General features: G+C 46.4%; 1 protein-coding gene across 9 annotated transcripts in view; it reads left to right on the top strand.

Annotated features, from left to right (window-relative positions):
• Positions 1-19,964, top strand: part of LOC125462365 (tektin-3-like) — a 70,207-nt gene that overhangs the window by 34,769 nt on the left and 15,474 nt on the right. For all 9 annotated transcript variants that reach the window (XM_048552355.2, XM_048552347.2, XM_048552356.2 and 6 more), the window contains exon 7: positions 13,348-13,502. In XM_048552355.2, the coding sequence (XP_048408312.1) occupies positions 13,348-13,502 (155 nt within the window). The remainder of the gene's footprint in view (positions 1-13,347; positions 13,503-19,964) is intronic.

The following is a 19,964-nucleotide window of genomic DNA, read 5'->3' as shown; positions in this document are numbered from 1 at the left end:
AAGCCCTGGTCAAAGAATGGACTGCATTGCATCTACATATCACCTCAATCAAGGGTTGCATAGCTCGGCCATCAATCATGGTCACAGAGAATAGCCCTTGTCTTTCAGTAATCACCCTCAAAGCATCTTGCCCCTCAAATACAGAAGGAATGTGAGATTTCCCAAGGGTGACGGCATCATAGCAGCTCCCCAGATACCAGGTACAGATGACCGAGATATGGTACCAATGGTCACAGATTATCTATGTATTGGTGGACTGGAACCCTGTTCTATTGAGGAATTCAGCTGTGCTATAATATGGCCTGCAAAGCACCATGTGTGTCAGGACTGCACCAGGGAGAAGACAGCTATGTTGTTGAATCCTACTGCGTGGCCTGCAGCATTGATCTCATCAAAGGGAAAGATGATGTGAAAGTGTGATCTAGCACAAGTTACATTGATTATGGTCTTGATGGATTTGTGGGTGGATGATTCGGAGACCCCATACTATGGCTCCTTGGAACCTTGCAGTTGCATAATGGTTCAAATCCCAATGTCACCTTGAGGTGGGATGGCAACTCACTCCTTTATAGAATCATACAACCCCTACAGCGTGGAAGCAGACCTTTCAGCCCATTGAACCACACCAACCCTCCAAAGAGCATCCCACCCAGACCCACACCCCTACTCTATCCCTGTAACCCTGCATTTCCCGTGGCTGATCCACTCGACCTACACACCGCTGATCATTATGGACAATTTAGTATGGCCGACCTACCTAATCTGCACATCACTGGACTGTGGGAGGAAACCAGATCACCCAGAGAAAGCCCATGCAGGCATGGGGAGAATTTGCAAAGTCCACACAGACAGTCACCTAAGGCTGAAGTTGAATCCCTGGCACTACAAGGCAGCAGTGCTAAACCCCTTTGCCAGTGTGCTGTCCTTAGTCATAGGTCCCACTCCAGCAGTTAGCACAGCTCAGTTGTTGCGGTCTGGGACATCCTCAGCCTGCACTGACAGTATGCCTTACTCATGAGGAGGAAATAGCTCGAAGAACAAAAGCCTCTGACCCTCCTGTGCCTCCACGGGAGGAACACTTCTCCTGTACTCTCTTTATTTGGATACTGTCTGGGTTCAGCTGGAGGTTGCTGCTGGGGTCCTGGGCTTGCTGACACATCTGTCCTCTCCCATTTCTCCGCACCTTCTTTGCATCACAGGAACAATATCCAGGATGTCCCCGACTGCCCACCAGTCACCTGTGCAGGGAATAGAAGAGACAGAACAGATCCTTAGCAATAAGAGAGGTCAGCATTCACATCCCTTATAAATGACAGCTTAAAATATTTCTCATATAGCAGGAGCTTTCTGTAATAGGAGGGCCACACATTGGCACTTTATTCTGATGACTGCATCACCAGTCAATTGGTAAATAGATAGTAACACAATGTTATTGCTACATGAGCGTTGATTCCTTCTGTTCCCAACCGCAATTTAGGACAGTAATGTTGAATTTTTACTATTAGTTCTTTATTTTTCTAATTTATACCTAATATTTTGTGCCTAGGTATCTTTGCACCATGATAGCACCAGAAACATTGACTTTATACACTTTTCGCTGTACTCATGTATCCCTGTACTTTGCAAGTGGCAAAAAACCTAATTCTCCATGTTATCCATGAACTGTAGTGTTGCATATAAAAGAGTCTTGCATTATACTTCCAGTATATTGGAGAGGGAATTGGTTCTATGGCCCTGTGCACCTCAGGAGGCCTTGTACTAGTTATGTGCATTGTGAGCCACCATTGCTTCTTTTAAGGTCACTTTCACTTCACAGAGATGTCTCTCTGTAATTCACAAGGACTAGTGACACGGTCAGCATTGCAGGTCACCAACATTTGCAGCTCGCTCACTTGTGCACTGCATGCCTTTCACAATGACACAATCACAAATGATTTTGACCTGCAACCTCAGGTGCATGATTGATTCAAATGCCCCTCATAGGGTTTCCCACCACGCAGAAGTGAAATCTGTGCTTTTTAGCCACCAATCAGACAGTGAGTGTGCACAACCATTCTCCTTTTGCAAGTTATATTAAGCAATTTGCAGATCATTGATTTATTTATCCTTCTTAAATCACTGTTTAGAGTGTAACATTGGAGACATGTGTTTGTGCATTTTACCCGAGTCAAATGCAAGCACTGACATCGATTATCCAGCTGGATCACTCAAAGCTCGATTTTCCTATCACTCAATGCTAACTGAGCTACATTGGCTTCCAGTTAAACACCAATTATAAAGTTCTAATCTTGATTTCAAGTCGCTCTATGGCTTCACCCCTCCCTATCTCTGTAATTTCTTCCAATACCAGGACCCACTGAGAGGTACCATTGTCCCCCAATACTCATCTGGTTATATTTCATAGAATCATAGAATCTCTACAGTGTGGAAACAGGCCCTTCAGCCCAACAAGCCTTCTCCAGCCCTCCAAACATCCCACCCAGACCCAGAGCATCCCATCCACCTATAACCCACCTAATCTATATATCCCTGAACACTATGGGCAATTTAGTATGACCAATACACCTGGCCAGCACATCTTTGGTCTGTGGGAGGAAACCCACGCAGAACGGGGGAGAAAGTGCAAACTCCACACAGATAGTTGCCCAAGGGTGGAATCAAACCCGGGTCCTTAGCGCTGTGAGGAAGCAGTGTTAACCACTGAGCCACCGTGTTCCACCAAGTTTTTGGAATTCCCTGCCTAAAGCTAACCACCTCTCGTAGAATCCCTAGGGTGTGGAAGCAGGCCATTTGGCCCAGCAAATCCACATCAACCCTCCAAAGAGCATCCCACCTTAGACCCATTCCCCTACCCTACAACTCCACTTTTCCCATGGCTAATCCACATAACCTGCACATCTTCGGACTGTGAGAGGTAACCAGAGCACCCGGGGAAACCCAGTACAGACGCAAACTTTGCACAGTCACCCAAGGGTGGAGTGGAACTCAGATCCCTGGCACTGTGAGGTAGCAGTGTGAACCACATGCCACTCTCTAACTCTTGCTCCATGTCAAGATCTTTTAAACTGGCCCTACTGACCAAGTTTTTGCCATCAGGCCTGAACTTTTTTTAATATGGCATGGTAACAAATGTCATTTTAAATGCGCACGTGAAATGTTGAAGGGGTTAAAATGTTTTCACTATTGAATTAAGTCTTGTGTGAACCAAATTTTGTGCCATAAATTGTGGTGTAAATGGGATGGCATTAAACAATTACCTTTAATGGTGGTTTCAAACCACCATTATGGAAGATCAATTGGAATGTAATTTCAAATAACAATTGTCAAAATTGCTGAGAAAATTGGCATTATAGCCAGATTTAGTGATGCAAACCATTTCTTTCAGGTCTCCATTTAAAAACCAAACTCTTTCGTCAGATGTGGGCATCACTGTTGAGGCCAACATTTGTTTCCCCAGTTGCCCTTGAACTCAATGGCTTGGTAGGGGCAATTTCAGAGGGCAGTAAGGAGTCTACGACATTGCTCTTAGCCTGGAGTCACGTGTAGGGAACACCAGCCCCTGTGAGTTCCCCTCCAAGCCACTGACCATCCTGACTGGGGAAAATATTGCTTTTCTTTCGCTTTCACTCAGTCAAAATCCTGGAATTCCTTCCTTAACGGCATTGTGGATCTGTCTACAGCACATGGTCTGCAGCGTTTCAAGAAGGCAGCTCACTATCACCTTCTCAAGGGCAACAGGGATGGGCACTAAATGCTGGGCCAGGTCGTGACGTCCACATCCCATGAGTAAATAAAACAACAGAAGGCCAGACCAGTTAAGGATGGCAGATTTCTTTCTCTGAAGGATATTTTTGGGGTGGCACGGTGGCACAGTGGTTACCGCTGCTGCCCCACAGCACCAGGGACCTGGGTTCAATTCCAGCCTTGGCCAACTGTCTGTGTGGAGCTTGTATATTCTCCCCCTGTCTGTGTGGGTTTCCTCCCACAGACCAAAGATGTGCAGGTTGGGTGGATTGGCCATGTTAAGTTGCCTGTAGTGATGTTTGGGTCATAGGTGAATGGGTTTGGGTGGATGCTCTGAGGGTCGGTGTGGACTTGTTGGGCTGGAAGGCCTGTTTCCCCAATGTAGGGATTCTATGATGATGATCTAGTGAACCAGGTGGGTTTTCATTTGCAAACATCACAGGTCACCTTCACTGAGCTTAGCTTTATATTGTGGTTATATGAATTAATTTCAAGTTCTACTAGTATCCACAGTGGGATTTGAATCCAAGACTCCAAAGCATTAACCTGAGCCTTTAGAATACAAACCCAGCAGTATTGCCCTATGCCACCACCTCCCTATCTAATCACTATGATCTGCCCATTGAAATTCCAGAAGTAAATCTCTAGTCAGAACTAGAAGCAAATGACCTGATTGCTGAAATGTGAAATGGGAAATTTGAGATTACAATGCGACCAAGACAAAGGAGCCTAGTTGCGTGTTTGGCATAGACCATGTCCTGGTGTATGTCAGTCTTTTGCCTGTTCAGTTTCCACTCCTTACATACAGATGAAGAAGGACACCACTTTGATTGGGACAACGCATCCATCCTAGGACAAGCCAAACAGAGACACGCACGAGAATTCCTAGAAGCATGGCATTCCAACCGGAACTCCATCAACAAACACATTGATTTGGAGCCAACCTACCATCCCCTGAGAAAAAGAACGGAAATGACAACACCAACGCAGGAAATGACATCACCAACCCAAGGAAACCTAACCAGATAAATAGAAAGCGGGATATAACACCAGCGCTTCGTCGGAGGCTCACTGATGTTACCTAGAAAGGTGACGAAACATCTGAAAACTAACCTTCCAGCTCAGCGAGCAAACTCACATCCAGAACCTCAACCTGAGCTACAAATCTTCTCAAAACTCGCTAACACCCGGGTTACTTGAACAGCACCTTCTAAACCTACTATCTCTACCACCTAGATGGGCAAGAGTAGCAAACATATGGGAACACCATCAAATGCAAGCTCCCTCCAAGACAGAGGCCATCCTCACTGTGAAATTCCATCACTGTCGCTGGAAGTACACCTCCCCCACCCTCACTCCCTGCCCCCGCACTGTGTGTGTAGCACATCCCAAAGATTGCAGCAGTTCAACTCACCACCACCCTCTCCAGGCTAGTCTGGGACGGGCAACAGGTTGAATTTTTTTTTAAAAAATTGCATCATGTTTAAATGAAAGAAAACCTAACTGATGATACGGCAAAGTGGCACCGTGGTTAGCACTGCTGCCTCACAGCACCCGGGACCTGGGGTCAATTCCAGTCTGTGTGGAGTTTGCACATTCTCCCCGTGTCTGTGTGGGTTTCCACCCACAATCCAAAGATGTGCAGGTTAGGTGGATTGGCTAAATTGCCCAGAGTTTGTAGATCATGTGGGTTATAGGGGGATGGGCCTGGGTTGGACGCTGTGAGGATCAGTGTCGACTTGTTAGGGCAAAGGGCCTGTTTCTACACTGTAGGGATTCTATGATCTGTGAGATTCCTGGCAGTGGTATCCAGCAATCAGCCACTGGAACAGACAAGAATGAAATCACCCTGTTATTTAACACTACACCTTAAAGGTGCATTGACTGAGAACATGTGTGGGCCCTTGAGGAAGGTAGCAATATGGGGCCAATGGGCAGTGTACCTAGGAGAGGAGGGCTCACAAATTTTTATCTCTGTGATCCCAGTGGTCCCATTGCAAAACAACATGACGATGAACACTGTCATGATCATTCATCACCTAAAATGCTGATGTTATGAGATATCAAAATGACAATGTAAAGGGACCCTGAAGGAAAACTGGAAAACGTGCTTCTATTGGCCAGGAGCAAGTTGGCTGGCCAGGATATAGTATCAAGCTCATTGTTTCTTACGACTGAAATATTTAAATCAGAAAGGTGTGGCCAGTGAAGCATTCATAAGGTTTCAAAGGTGTGGCAACTTTTTAAATTATTTTGACGTCTTAAATGCTCAAAAACCTGATTAGCAACTTTTGGCAACTGTGCAAGTTTATTTGCGCCAAGTCTAAAGGTGCTGAAGGTGTGCTAACAGCTTCCAGAATAATAATATTCTTCTTCAATGACAGCTTTTACACACTTACCTTTAGATCATGAGCAACATGTGTTTGATGGTGAGAATCATACCTTTGTCAGCATTACACCCCTCAATTTCAGGAGGAACTTAAAAGAAGGTATAGACCAAAAGAAGATAACACTATCTATTATGTATTCAGACTAAATGGTGCTATATGTGATAATCATAGAATCCCTACTGTGTGGAAACAAGCCCTACAGCCCAACAAGTCCATACTGACCCTCTGATGAGCATCCCCCACCCCTTTAACCCACCTAATCTACACATCCCTGAACACTACGGGCAATTTAGCATGGCCAGTCTACCTAACCTGCACATCTTTGGACTGTGGGAGGAAACCAGATCACCCGGTGGAAACCCACACAGACACGGGGAGAATATGCAAACTGCATGGAGAGATTCGCCCAAGAAATCAAACCCAGGTCCCTGGTGCTGTGAAGTGACAATGTTAACCATTGAGCCACTGTGCCGCCCATATTCTAGTCTTTAATCTTGTTGTTACTTTAAGAACTGAGTTATCTTCTTTGTGTGTTCATTTCCAAATGTTCTCTCAATTCATCAATTTTGCCAAGGTCCATAGACAGCACCTTCCAAACCCATGGCTACTTCCATCTAGAAGAACAAGGACAGCAGATACATGGGAGTACTGCCCCCTACAAATTCCCTGCCGAGCCACTCACTGTCCTGTCTTGGAAATATATCACCGTTCTTTCACTGTCACGGGGACAAATTCCTGGAATTCCCTGTGCGTCTACCTGCAGCACATGAACTACATCAGTTCAAGAGAACAGCTCAAGGACAACTGGGGATGGGCAATAAATGCTGGCCCGCCCAGCAAAACCCACCTTATACGAGTGAAAAAAAAATTGATGAACTCCACCCACACTGTGCTATTTATACCAGTGAGCTCCATCTCCATAACATCTTTGCAAGGTTGATAGAAAACACACAAACATAGAAAATAGGAGGAGGTGTGGGCCATTCAGCCCTTACAGCCTGTTTCACCATTCAATATATGCGGCTCAGGAGCCGGTTCCCACATTCTCCCCCATACTCTTTAGCCCTAAGAACTATATCTAACTCCTTGAAAACATTCAATGTTTTGGCCTCAATCACTTTCCATGACAGAGAGTTCTGCAGGTTCACCACTCTCTGGGGTGAAGAAATTTCTCCTCATTTCAGCCATGTTGCTTCAGCATATTGCAGTCCTTACAGCAAACAGTAACAATGGACCAGGTCACTGCTGCCCGTTTTGCATCCTGCCAAGGTTAAATTTCATCCAGGGAGGGAAGACGTTTGACGTGACTTTCCCTCTATTTTTGAGCGAAAATTTAAGGAAGGGGGGGGATAAATGTCAGGTTGCAATCTCCCCCAGAACTGTACCGTCTTCCCAAATGCAACCCTCCGTTTCCAGGGTGTGTCAGTCACCTGTCTGAAACCGATAGTACGATAAGAATAAAGACCTTGCCAAATTTAATAGTGGCCTGAGCTCACATCCAGATTGTGAATTCTTCTTTTTAACTGTTCCATTTGTCTTTCCAGTGCCTGCTAATAGCAATAAACCAGGAGGAACAGTGGGACATTCAGGCATCTCAGGCCTGACAGTGCCTGGTGAATGGTTTACTTGAGTACATACAGTATTGTGGTTGGGAACAAAAACAGAAGTTGCTGGAAAAACTCAGCAGGTCTGGCAGCATCTGTGAAGAGAAAAATCACAGTTAACATTTCAGGTCCGGTGGCAGAGCTGCGTGGGTATTGTTGTTGCCTTATTTCACCAATGATCAAACTTGAGAGTGGTGGAGGGATGTGGGAATGGTTAGAAAGCCATGACCCACCCATTACTCTCCCACCAATACGAGGACAGATTCAGCCAAGTGAACATCAGAGTACCACAGAAGCTGAAGATCGGAAACTGAAACAGAAATACTAAGCAAATTCTGGCAGTAGCTTTGGAGTGAGAAATAGAGTTTGTATTTCAGCTCTGAGACCCTTCAGGACTGGGGAAAAGTTTGAAGCATTCTGCAAAGGGTGGCTGAGTCAAGGATAAAAGGACTGTTAGTGATAGGGCAAAGGACAGGAGAGATTGAATGACAGAGAGAAAAGAAAAATTCTAACATGGCCAAGGAAAGAAACACTAAAAAGGGCTTTTAACAGATGTCCTGCTGTCTGAAATTGAAAATGAGAGCAAAACCAAAAAAAAATGCAAGCAGAAAGAAACAAAACAGCCAAAATTGTTGAGATCAATGTTGAGTCTGGCAGGTTGTAATGTGCTTCATTAAGAGCTGGGGTGCTGTACCTCAAGGTGTATGTGAAGCTTTCAGACCAATGTTCCCCCAACCGAGCTATTCAACTAAACACAACAGTGTGTGCAGCCGGCTGAGGACAGAGACGTCAGCGTGAGAGCAAGCGATTTTCCTGTGTTCACCAAGCTGTTGTCAAAATAATCCAACATCTGAAAACGAAAGGATTGTTTAATTTGGGAACTGTTTAGATTTTGGGAATAATGGGAGGCTGGATGAAACATCCAAACCCCCACTCAAGATAATAAAATGTGAGGCTGGATGAACACAGCAGGCCCAGCAGCATCTCAGGAGCACAAAAGCTGACGTTTCGGGCCTGGACCCTTCATCAGAGAGGGGATGGGGTGAGGGTTCTGGAATAGAGAGGGGGAGGTGGACCGAAGATGGAGAGAAAAGAAGATAGGTGGAGAGGAGAGTATAGGTGGGGAGGTAGGGAGGGGATAGGTCAGTCCAGGGAAGACAGACAGGTAAGCCCCACTCAACTCAGTTCACTGGCTTCAGCTGCTTTGCTGGTGGGAGGATGCCAAGCTGACGCATGGAAGTTACCTGCAGAGAGTTGGTGAAGGGGTCTGGGGGAATCTTGGAGGTCCAATAGATTTGAAAGCATGACACTTTCCACAATGGTAATAAAATGTGAGGCTGGATGAACACAGCAGGCCAAGCAGCATCTCAGGAGCACAAAAGCTGACGTTTCGGGCCTGGACCCTTCATCAGAGAGGGGGATGGGGGGAGGGAACTGGAATAAATAGGGAGAGAGGGGGAGGCGGACCGAAGATGGAGAGTAAAGAAGATAGGTGGAGAGGGTGTAGGTGGGGAGGTAGGGAGGGGATAGGTCAGTCCAGGGAAGACGGACAGGTCAAGGAGGTGGGATGAGGTTAGTAGGTAGCTGGGGGTGCGGCTTGGGGTGGGAGGAAGGGATGGGTGAGAGGAAGAACCGGTTAGGGAGGCAGAGACAGGTTGGACTGGTTTTGGGATGCAGTGGGTGGGGGGGAAGAGCTGGGCTGGTTGTGTGGTGCAGTGGGGGGAGGGGATGAACTGGGCTGGTTTAGGGATGCAGTGGGGGAAGGGGAGATTTTGAAACTGGTGAAGTCCACATTGATACCATATGGCTGCAGGGTTCCCAGGCGGAATATGAGTTGCTGTTCCTGCAACCTTCGGGTGGCATCATTGTGGCAGTGCAGGAGGCCCATGATGGATGGGTTGGCATTTAGCTATTCCAGTTTATTGCAACGAAGTCGATATTGAAAATTACCCTGAGTGCTCTTGGTGACACATGTTACGCTTCCTTGCAGAGAGCCCAAAATTCTCTGTGTGTATGTCCTATCAAATTACTGCTGTTGTACTAAACTTGGCAGCATCTGAAGTGAATGTGCAGCTTATAAATAGAGGAACAGCCTGTCCCTGGCCAGCAGCCAGCAATGGTGAAACTAACTTAGTTGTCGCCCATAATGATGTCAATTTAACGATCATAAATTACAGTTTAAAAAAGACACTTTTACTAGGCACATCACCATAGCCTTGAGCTGACTTGTCAATGGAAATGTCTTTGAAGCACAATTGGGGAAATACGATCCTGATGGATCTTCACCTCTTCCTCATCAATACTGCTCACACCACAAAACTGATGATTGTGAGGGATACTACGGAAGCAAATTGACTTTGAGTGGCCACCTTGCCTGCGGATAGTCTGCACAGTCCTGTTATAAAAGCAACAAAAACTATTTACATTTAAGCTGCGCCTTTAATGTGATGAAATGTCCTAAGACACTTCACTGTGGCATTGTATAATAGAGTCATAGAGTAATACAGCAGGGAAACAGACCCTTCGGTCCACTTCATCCATGCCGACCAAGTTTTCCAAACTAAACTAGTCCCACTTACCTACTTTTGGCCTATATCCCTCTATTTAAATCCCAGTCCAAATGATTTTTACATGTTGTAACTGAACCTGCATCTATCACTTCTACTGACAGTTCAATCTACATATAAACCATCTTCTGTGTGAAAAAGTGCCCCTCAGGTCCTTTTTAAATCCTTCTCCAATTTTGGTGTCATCTGCAAACTTATTGATCATGCCTCCTAAATTTTCATCCAAACTGTTTATACAAATGACAAACAACAGCAGGCCCAGCGCCAACATCGGTGGAACACCACTGGTCCCAGGTTTCCAGTCAGAAAAACAACAGTGTACCGCTACTGTCTGTTTCCTACCACCAAGCCAATTTTGTATCCAATTGGCCAGTAACTTTACCAATTAGCGCACCATGAGGAACCTTGTCAAAGGCTTTACTAAAATCTGTGTAGACAACGTCTACCACTAATCTATCTGTTCATCACATCCTCAAAAAACTCAATCCAGTTTGTGAGACACGATTTCCAATGCACAAAACCATGCTGACTATCCCTAATCAGTCCTTGCCACTTCATACGCATGTATATCCCATCTGTCAGAATCGCCTCCAACAACTTATCCACCATTGATGTCAGACTCACTGGTTGGGTGGATTGGCATGCTAAATTGCCCAAATGTCTAGGGTGGGAAATGCAGGGGGTGGGAAGCTCTTTGGAAGGGGTGATGTGGCTTCAATGGACCAAATGGCCTGCTTCTACACTGTAGGGATTCAATGATGATGATTTAAGACCTTTATTGCATTATCCCTTAACTTTCTAAATTCAAGAGAATAAAGGCCTAATTTGTTTCATTTCACCTCATAACATAGCTCCTGAAGTTCAGGGACCATTCTTGTAAACCTGCATTGAACTCCCTCTAGGATCAAAACAGCCTTCCTAATGTGTCATTCCCAGATCTGCTCACGGTACTCTAAGTGGGGTCCAACTAGGTTTTGTATAACTGCAGCATAAGGTCTGTATACCTGTACCCCAGCACTTTAGATATGTAGGCCAACATTCCATTAGCCTGCGTGACTACTTTCTCCACCTGTTGTGGCAATTTAAACAGCTATGCATCTCAACCCGTAATTTCAATTGGCCATCCCCAGTATTCCACGTTTTGTCTTCGAAAAAATATCCTGACCTACACTTGACCTGACAAAGGAGCAGCGTTCCTCAGCCTTGTGATTTCAAGTAAACATATTGGTCTATAACTGGTGTCATGTGACCTTCGACCTTTTCCACCCCAGTCCAACACCGGCACCTCCACTTCCTAATCTATCCTGTTTTGGTCCGAAATGGATAACCTCGTAGTTGCTTATGTTAAAATCCAACTGCCACAGTTCTGGCCATTCATCTCATCTGTCAATATCACAGCACAGTGGGTGGCACAGTGGCTCAGTGGACAACACCACTGCCTCACAGCTCCCAGGGACCCCGGTTTGATTCCACCCTTGAGCAACTGTCTGTGTGGAGTTTGCACATTCTCCCCGTGTCTGCGTGGGATTCCTCCAGGACCTCTGGTTTCCTCCCACAGTCCAAAAATGTATAGGTTAGGTGGATTGGCCATGCTAAATTGCCCATAGTCTCCAGGGATGTGTACATTAGTGGATTCAACATGGGAAATGCCAGGTTGTAGGGGAATGGGTCCGTGTGGGATGCTGTTTGGAGGGGTGGTGTGAACTTGGTAGTCCAAATGGCCTGTTTCCACATTGTAGGGATCCTATGATTAATAACGTTGACCAATTTTGTGCCATCATTAAATTTTAGATGTTTGACTTTACGTGCCATTATCCTGTTATCTTTGCTTCTCAGACCCTAGCTTCTGACTCATTTGCAATCTCAATCATGCTATCATACATCATATCAGAATTGAAACATTACCTCTGTTTTTCTCTGGCCACAGATGCTGGCGACCTGGTGAGTTTCTTCAGCACTTCCAATTTTTATTTCAGATTTCCAGCAGTATTTCCCACAGTATTTTGCTTTTACTAACCAGCTTTTCTTGGGTCAGAGATAATGGGAACTGCAGATGCTGGAGAATCCAAGATAACAAAGTGTGGAGCTGGATGAATACAGCAGGCCAAGCAGCATCTCAGGAGCACAAAAGCTGATGTTTTGGGCCTAGACCCTTCATCAGAGCCTCGAGGCCCGAAATGTCAGCTTTTGTGCTCCTGAGATACTGCTTGGCCTGCTGTGTTCATCCAGCTCCACACTTTGTCATCTGCTTTTCTTTGCTGTTAGGTCAGAGATGGGAGAGTAACCTCTTGAAATAGCACAGTGGGATATTTTACATTCTCCGTCTCATTTGAAAGACAGTATTCCCTGACAGTGCATAGTATATTCAGTATTGCACTGGAGTCATGATATGGAGGTGCTGGTGTTGGACTGGGGTGGACAAGGTTGGAAATCACACAACACCAGGTTATAGTCCAACAAGTTTATTTGAAAACACAAAACGTTTAGAGTGCAGCCCCTTTGTCAGGTGCAGTGAGAGGGAAGAGCACACACACAGAGAGTTTGTAGGCGGAGAGATCAAGGGCTGAGAGATCAAAAGATCATACAACTGGTGTGAGTGGAGTGTCTGAGAGTTAAGTGTCAGTTCAATAACCAGCGAAGGCATGGTCTATAATCAGATTAAATAAACCAGAGAGATAATTATAAAAAATTTTTAAAAATGCGGTGCTGGAGACGAACCAAATGACTGGAATAACATGATGGATATAAGACTTGCGTGCTGTGGAATGTCAGGTTGGAATTTGTCATGGGATTGGGATTTGAACTCATGGTTGAATGACTTGGAGTGAAGCACACTGCCTGTGACACCATGGTTAAAATCTTCATTTCCCCACTCTATATAAAAGAAGAAAATGGATGGTGAAAGGAATCAGAGGCGACTTCACTAATTCTCTGCCTCATGATTCAACTTAGACCGTGGATATGCCAATAATTTGCTCTAGGCTGAGGTGTTTAAGGGATCAGCTTGATGGAATTATGCATAACATCTGTTTTGTTCTAAAGGTCCTGCAGGAAATATTCCAAACGGAATGCACCATTGAGGAATTAAAGATGGCCATAAGGCAGAAGGAAGCTCCTATGAAGGTCGCACAGACCCGTCTGGAGGAGAGGATCAAGAGGCCTAACATGGAGCTGGTGTGTGACCAGCCTCAACACAGGTGAGTACCATGCCAATTCGGGCTCACCTCTCATGGGGAGAGAGTGTGCTGCTCAAGTCTCCTTAGATTTGTCATTGGCCCAAAATGGATGAGCGCAGTCAGCAAACATGATCACACCGAGTATGTGCCTTATAAGAATTTGCCATTGTGTGACTGTTCTTCCAGCTCTTTGGTTTGCCTTTTCCACCCCATTCTATCCATCAAGGTCCTCCAGTGTTCGGACAATCCCAACTTTGACGTCCCACTTGCTTATTGCTTTGGCCAGGATGTACTTTATCATAAAACTGGAAGAGCTGTGGATGCTGTAAGTCAGAGATAAAAATAGAAATTGCTGGAAAAGCTCTACAAGTGCCACCAGAACTGCCAAGCAGTGCTAACCACTGAGCCATCAAGCCACCCAAACATATACATTATTAATAAAAATAGAAGACTTTCAAAGATGATAACACACAGAAATGGAAATTGCTGGAAAAGCACATCAGTTCTGAAGTGTTCTGAGGAAGGGTCACTTCATCTGAAACATTAACTCTGATTTCTCTCTACAGGTGCTGCCAGACCTGCTGAGCTTTTCCAGCAATTTCCATTTTTGTATGTTATCATCTTTGAAAGGCTTCCATTTTAATAAATGATGTACATATTTGGGCGGCACGGTGCCTCAGTGGTTAGCACGGCTGCCTCACAGCACCAGGGACCCAAGTTCAATTCCACCCTCAGGTGACTGTCTGTGTGGAGTTTGCATGTTGCCCTTGTGTCTGCATGGATTTCTGTCAGGTGCTCTGATTTCCTCCCACCATCTGAAAATGCACAGGTTAGGTGGATTGGTCATGCTAAAAATTACCCAGGGATGTGCAGGCTAGGTGGGTTAGTCACAGTAGAAACAAAACCCATGCAAGGATATGGGGATGGGGTAGGCCTGGCTGGGATGCTCTTTAGAGGGTCAGTTCAGACTTAAATGGCCTCTTTCTGCATTGTGGGGGTCCTATAGTGCATTGTTTGCATGGCCTGTTACTACATGTGGAGCCTCATTCTTGCCTTGCTGTAGCCGCTCTATATTTTTTTAGACAGTACTCAAACCCTCCTGATTCACCGTTCCAAAAGCATCAACCTTTGATTATGTACTTTTAAAGAAGAACTTGCATTTATATGGCAACTTCTGCAAAGCTGTCTTAAAGTGTTTTGCAACTAGTGAAGGTGTTTTTGAAGTGTTGCCTCTGTAACTGTGCAAGAAATGCAGTTATCAGTTTGCACATGTCAAGCTGCCCCAGTGTATTGATAGTGAGGTGACGTGGTTTGGTGATGCTGGTTGAGGGATCAATATTGATTGGGGTACAAGAGATGCATCAAAATAGCGCTGTGGGACCTATTATATCTATCCAAACAGGACTTTGGTTTAAGTGATAATGGGAACTGCAGATGCTGGAGAATCCAAGATAACAAAGTGTGAAGCTGGATGAACACAGTAGGCCAAGCAGCATCTCAGGAGCACAAAAGCTGACATTTTGGGCCTAGACCCTTCATCAGAGCCTCTAAGCCCGAAATGTCAGCTTTTGTGCTCCTGAGATGCTGCTTGGCCTACTGTGTTCATCCAGCTTCACACTTTGTTATCTAGGACCTTGGTTTAACATTTTATTGTACAGGTGCCACCTTTGACAGGGTCACAAACCTCTCAGCCCTACAGTAGAGGGTGAGGCTGGAGTTTTATACTCGAGCCTTGGGGTCCGTTTAGACTCTTCGGGATGAGAGGTGAGCGTACGACCCATTGAGCTGTGGCTGACTTGCCAGGGAAGGGCTGTTGGTATGGCAATGAAATGTTGACAGGACATATTCCTTATCCCAGCTTCACTATTTCACTCTGCCAGACTGTGAGCTAGATTTTACAGAGTGCCAAATTCCCTTTCCCAAACCCTGAAAGCTCAGAGGGGGGTCCTTGCAGTAGCAGCTGACCTGATGGGCCTCTGGGAGCAGAGGTCAGTGCCAGTATTATACTAGGGATTGTCACTGGCTTCCTTGTGGGGAGTAAGTGTGGGCAGGACGGGTTAGTAGAGAGAGGGGTAAGATAGCCTGGCCTAATTGGCTGCTGGGGGCCTGCGGATGGAATACAGCTTTACAAAGGTCTTCCAATGGGTCCAAGAAAGAATCCTCCTCATATTCCCACCAGAAGCCCACTTAAAACATCTCACACTGGAGTGGACTGTCTGACACCACCCTCCCACATACCCTCTGCTAATTATAATGGGGAGGAATATGAGTCCAAGTGACAGCCAGTCCACCTGTGGAGGCATTAAATCCAGTTGTGAAATCTGTTAAAAATACATTCAGTTATTGGCCAGAGCTTAGAGGTGTCCAGGGTAGAGTCTAAAGTCCAAGGACAGTGAGAAATCTGAAGAAAAAAAAACAAAAATGTCACAGAGATAATGGGAACTGCAGATGCTGGAGAATCCAAGATAACAAAGTGTGAAGCTGGATGAACACAACAGGCCAAGCAGCATCTCAGGAGCACAAAAGCTGACGTTTCGGGCCTAGATCCTTCATCAGAGAGGGGGATGGGGAGAGGGTTCTGGAATAAATAGGGAGAGAGGGGGAGGCGGACCGAAGATGGAGAGGAAAGAAGATAGGTGGAAAGAAGAGTATAGGTGGGGAGGTAGGGAGGAGATAGGTCAGTTCAGGGAAGACGGACAGGTCAAGGAGATGGGATGAGGCTAGTAGGTAGGAAATGGAGGTGCGGCTTGGGGTGGGAGGAAGGGATGGGTGAGAGAAAGAACAGGTTAGGGAGGCAGAGACAGGCTGGGCTGGTTTTGGGATGCACTGGGGGGAGGGCATGAGCTGGGCTGGTTGTGTGGTGCAGTGGGGGGAGGGGACGAACTGTAATGTCACATCCACCTGGAAACGATTAACAGGCTCAGAGGTTTACCATGCTTATTGATTGAGCAATATTGATGATGATCAAAGATTTTCATTTCTTTTCAGCTGCTGTAAATGGTTGAGGGTGTGGACTGATGAATGGCTGCCCAAGGTGTAGGTCCATGGGAGTAAATCTGGGCATCAGCCCATGGATGGTCAAGGAGAGTAAGCTGATAAGTGTGGGTCTGTGTAAAGGCTGATGAGTGTGGGTCTGTGTAAAGGCTGATAAGTGTGGGTCTGTGTAAAGGCTGATGGGTGTGGGTCTGTGTAAAGGCTGATAAGTGTGGGTCTGTGTAAAGGCTGATGAGTGTGGATCTGTGTAAAGGCTGATAAGTGTGGGTCTGAGTAAAGGCTGATGAGTGTGGGTCTGAGTAAAGGCTGATAAGTGTGGGTCTGAGTAAAGGCTGATGGGTGTGGGTCTGTGTAAAGGCTGATAAGTGTGGGTCTGAGTAAAGGCTGATGGGTGTGGGTCTCTGTAAAGGCTGATGGGTGTGGGTCTGTGTAAAGGCTGATGAGTGTGGGTCTGTGTAAAGGCTGATGGGTGTGGGTCTGTGTAAAGGCTGATGGGTGTGGGTCTGTGTAAAGGCTGATGGGTATGGGTCTGTGTAAAGGCTGATGAGTGTTGGTCTATGTAAAAGCTGATGGGTGTGGGTCTCTGTAAAGGCTGATGAGTGTTGGTCTATGTAAAAGCTGATGGGTATGGGTCTGTGTAAAGGCTGATGAGTGTTGGTCTATGTAAAAGCTGATGGGTGTGGATCCGTGTAAAGCCTGATGGGTGTGGGTCTGTGTAAAGGCTGATGGGTGTGGGTCTGTGTAAAGGCTGATAAGTGTGGGTCTGTGTAAAGGCTGATGGGTGTGGGTCTGTGTAAAGGCTGATGAGTGTGGGTCTGTGTAAAGGCTGATGGGTATGGGTCTGTGTAAAGGCTGATGGGTGTGGGTCTGTGTAAAGGCTGATAAGTGTGGGTCTGAGTAAAGGCTGATGGGTGTGGGTCTGTGTAAAGGCTGATGGGTGTGGGTCTGTGTAAAGGCTGATGAGTGTTGGTCTATGTAAAAGCTGATGGGTGTGGATCCGTGTAAAGGCTGATGGGTGTGGGTCTGTGTAAAGGCTGATGGGTGTGGGTCTGTGTAAAGGCTGATAAGTGTGGGTCTGTGTAAAGGCTGATGGGTGTGGGTCTGTGTAAAGGCTGATAAGTGTGGGTCTGAGTAAAGGCTGATGGGTGTGGGTCTGTGTAAAGGCTGATGGGTGTGGGTCTGTGTAAAGGCTGATGGGTATGGGTCTGTGTAAAGGCTGATGAGTGTTGGTCTATGTAAAAGCTGATGGGTGTGGATCCGTGTAAAGGCTGATGGGTGTGGGTCTGTGTAAAGGCTGATGGGTATGGGTCTGTGTAAAGGCTGATGAGTGTTGGTCTATGTAAAAGCTGATGGGTGTGGATCCGTGTAAAGGCTGATGAGTGTTGGTGTATGTAAAAGCTGATGGGTGTGGATCCGTGTAAAGGCTGATAAGTGTGGGTCTGTGTAAAGGCTGATGGGTGTGGGTCTGTGTAAAGGCTGATGGGTGTGGGTCTGTGTAAAGGCTGATGAGTGTTGGTCTATGTAAAAGCTGATGGGTGTGGATCCGTGTAAAGGCTGATGGGTGTGGGTCTGTGTAAAGGCTGATGGGTGTGGGTCTGTGTAAAGGCTGATAAGTGTGGGTCTGTGTAAAGGCTGATGGGTGTGGGTCTGTGTAAAGGCTGATGAGTGTGGGTCTGTGTAAAGGCTGATGGGTATGGGTCTGTGTAAAGGCTGATGGGTGTGGGTCTGTGTAAAGGCTGATAAGTGTGGGTCTGAGTAAAGGCTGATGGGTGTGGGTCTGTGTAAAGGCTGATGGGTGTGGGTCTGTGTAAAGGCTGATGAGTGTTGGTCTATGTAAAAGCTGATGGGTGTGGATCCGTGTAAAGGCTGATGGGTGTGGGTCTGTGTAAAGGCTGATGGGTGTGGGTCTGTGTAAAGGCTGATATGTGTGGGTCTGTGTAAAGGCTGATGGGTGTGGGTCTGTGTAAAGGCTGATAAGTGTGGGTCTGAGTAAAGGCTGATGGGTGTGGGTCTGTGTAAAGGCTGATGGGTGTGGGTCTGTGTAAAGGCTGATGGGTATGGGTCTGTGTAAAGGCTGATGAGTGTTGGTCTATGGAAAAGCTGATGGGTGTGGATCCGTGTAAAGGCTGATGGGTGTGGGTCTGTGTAAAGGCTGATGGGTATGGGTCTGTGTAAAGGCTGATGAGTGTTGGTCTATGTAAAAGCTGATGGGTGTGGATCCGTGTAAAGGCTGATGAGTGTTGGTGTATGTAAAAGCTGATGGGTGTGGATCCGTGTAAAGGCTGATAAGTGTGGGTCTGTGTAAAGGCTGATGGGTGTGGGTCTGTGTAAAGGCTGATGGGTGTGGGTCTGTGTAAAGGCTGATGAGTGTTGGTCTATGTAAAAGCTGATGGGTGTGGATCCGTGTAAAGGCTGATGGGTGTGGGTCTGTGTAAAGGCTGATGGGTGTGGGTCTGTGTAAAGGCTGATAAGTGTGGGTCTGTGTAAAGGCTGATGGGTGTGGGTCTGTGTAAAGGCTGATAAGTGTGGGTCTGAGTAAAGGCTGATGGGTGTGGGTCTGTGTAAAGGCTGATGGGTGTGGGTCTGTGTAAAGGCTGATGGGTATGGGTCTGTGTAAAGGCTGATGAGTGTTGGTCTATGTAAAAGCTGATGGGTGTGGATCCGTGTAAAGGCTGATGGGTGTGGGTCTGTGTAAAGGCTGATGGGTATGGGTCCGTGTAAAGCCTGATGAGTGTTGGTCTATGTAAAAGCTGATGGGTGTGGATCCGTGTAAAGGCTGATGAGTGTTGGTGTATGTAAAAGCTGATGGGTGTGGATCCGTGTAAAGGCTGATAAGTGTGGGTCTGTGTAAAGGCTGATGGGTGTGGGTCTGTGTAAAGGCTGATGGGTGTGGGTCTGTGTAAAGGCTGATGAGTGTTGGTCTATGTAAAAGCTGATGGGTGTGGATCCGTGTAAAGGCTGATGGGTGTGGGTCTGTGTAAAGGCTGATGGGTGTGGGTCTGTGTAAAGGCTGATAAATGTGGGTCCATGTAAAGGCTAATGGATGTGGGTCTGTGTAAAGGCTGATGGGTGTGGGTCTGTGTAAAGGCTGATGGGTATGGGTCTGTGTAAAGGCTGATGAGTGTTGGTCTATGTAAAAGCTGATGGGTGTGGATCCGTGTAAAGGCTGATAAGTGTGGGTCTGTGTAAAGGCTGATGGGTGTGGGTCTGTGTAAAGGCTGATGGGTGTGGGTCTGTGTAAAGGCTGATGGGTATGGGTCTGTGTAAAGGCTGATGAGTGTTGGTCTATGTAAAAGCTGATGGGTGTGGATCCGTGTAAAGGCTGATGGGTGTGGGTCTGTGTAAAGGCTGATGGGTGTGGGTCTGTGTAAAGGCTGATAAATGTGGGTCCATGTAAAGGCTAATGGATGTGGGTCTGTGTAAAGGCTGATGGGTGTGGGTCTGTGTAAAGGCTGATGGGTGTGGGTCTGTGTCATGGCTGATGGGTGT

The sequence above is a fragment of the Stegostoma tigrinum genome, chromosome 23 (assembly GCF_030684315.1).
Source record: "Stegostoma tigrinum isolate sSteTig4 chromosome 23, sSteTig4.hap1, whole genome shotgun sequence".
Taxonomy (NCBI): Eukaryota; Metazoa; Chordata; class Chondrichthyes; order Orectolobiformes; family Stegostomatidae; genus Stegostoma; species Stegostoma tigrinum.
The sequence above is the reverse complement of the archived record's forward strand: the minus strand, read 5'-3'. Positions and strand labels throughout refer to the sequence as shown.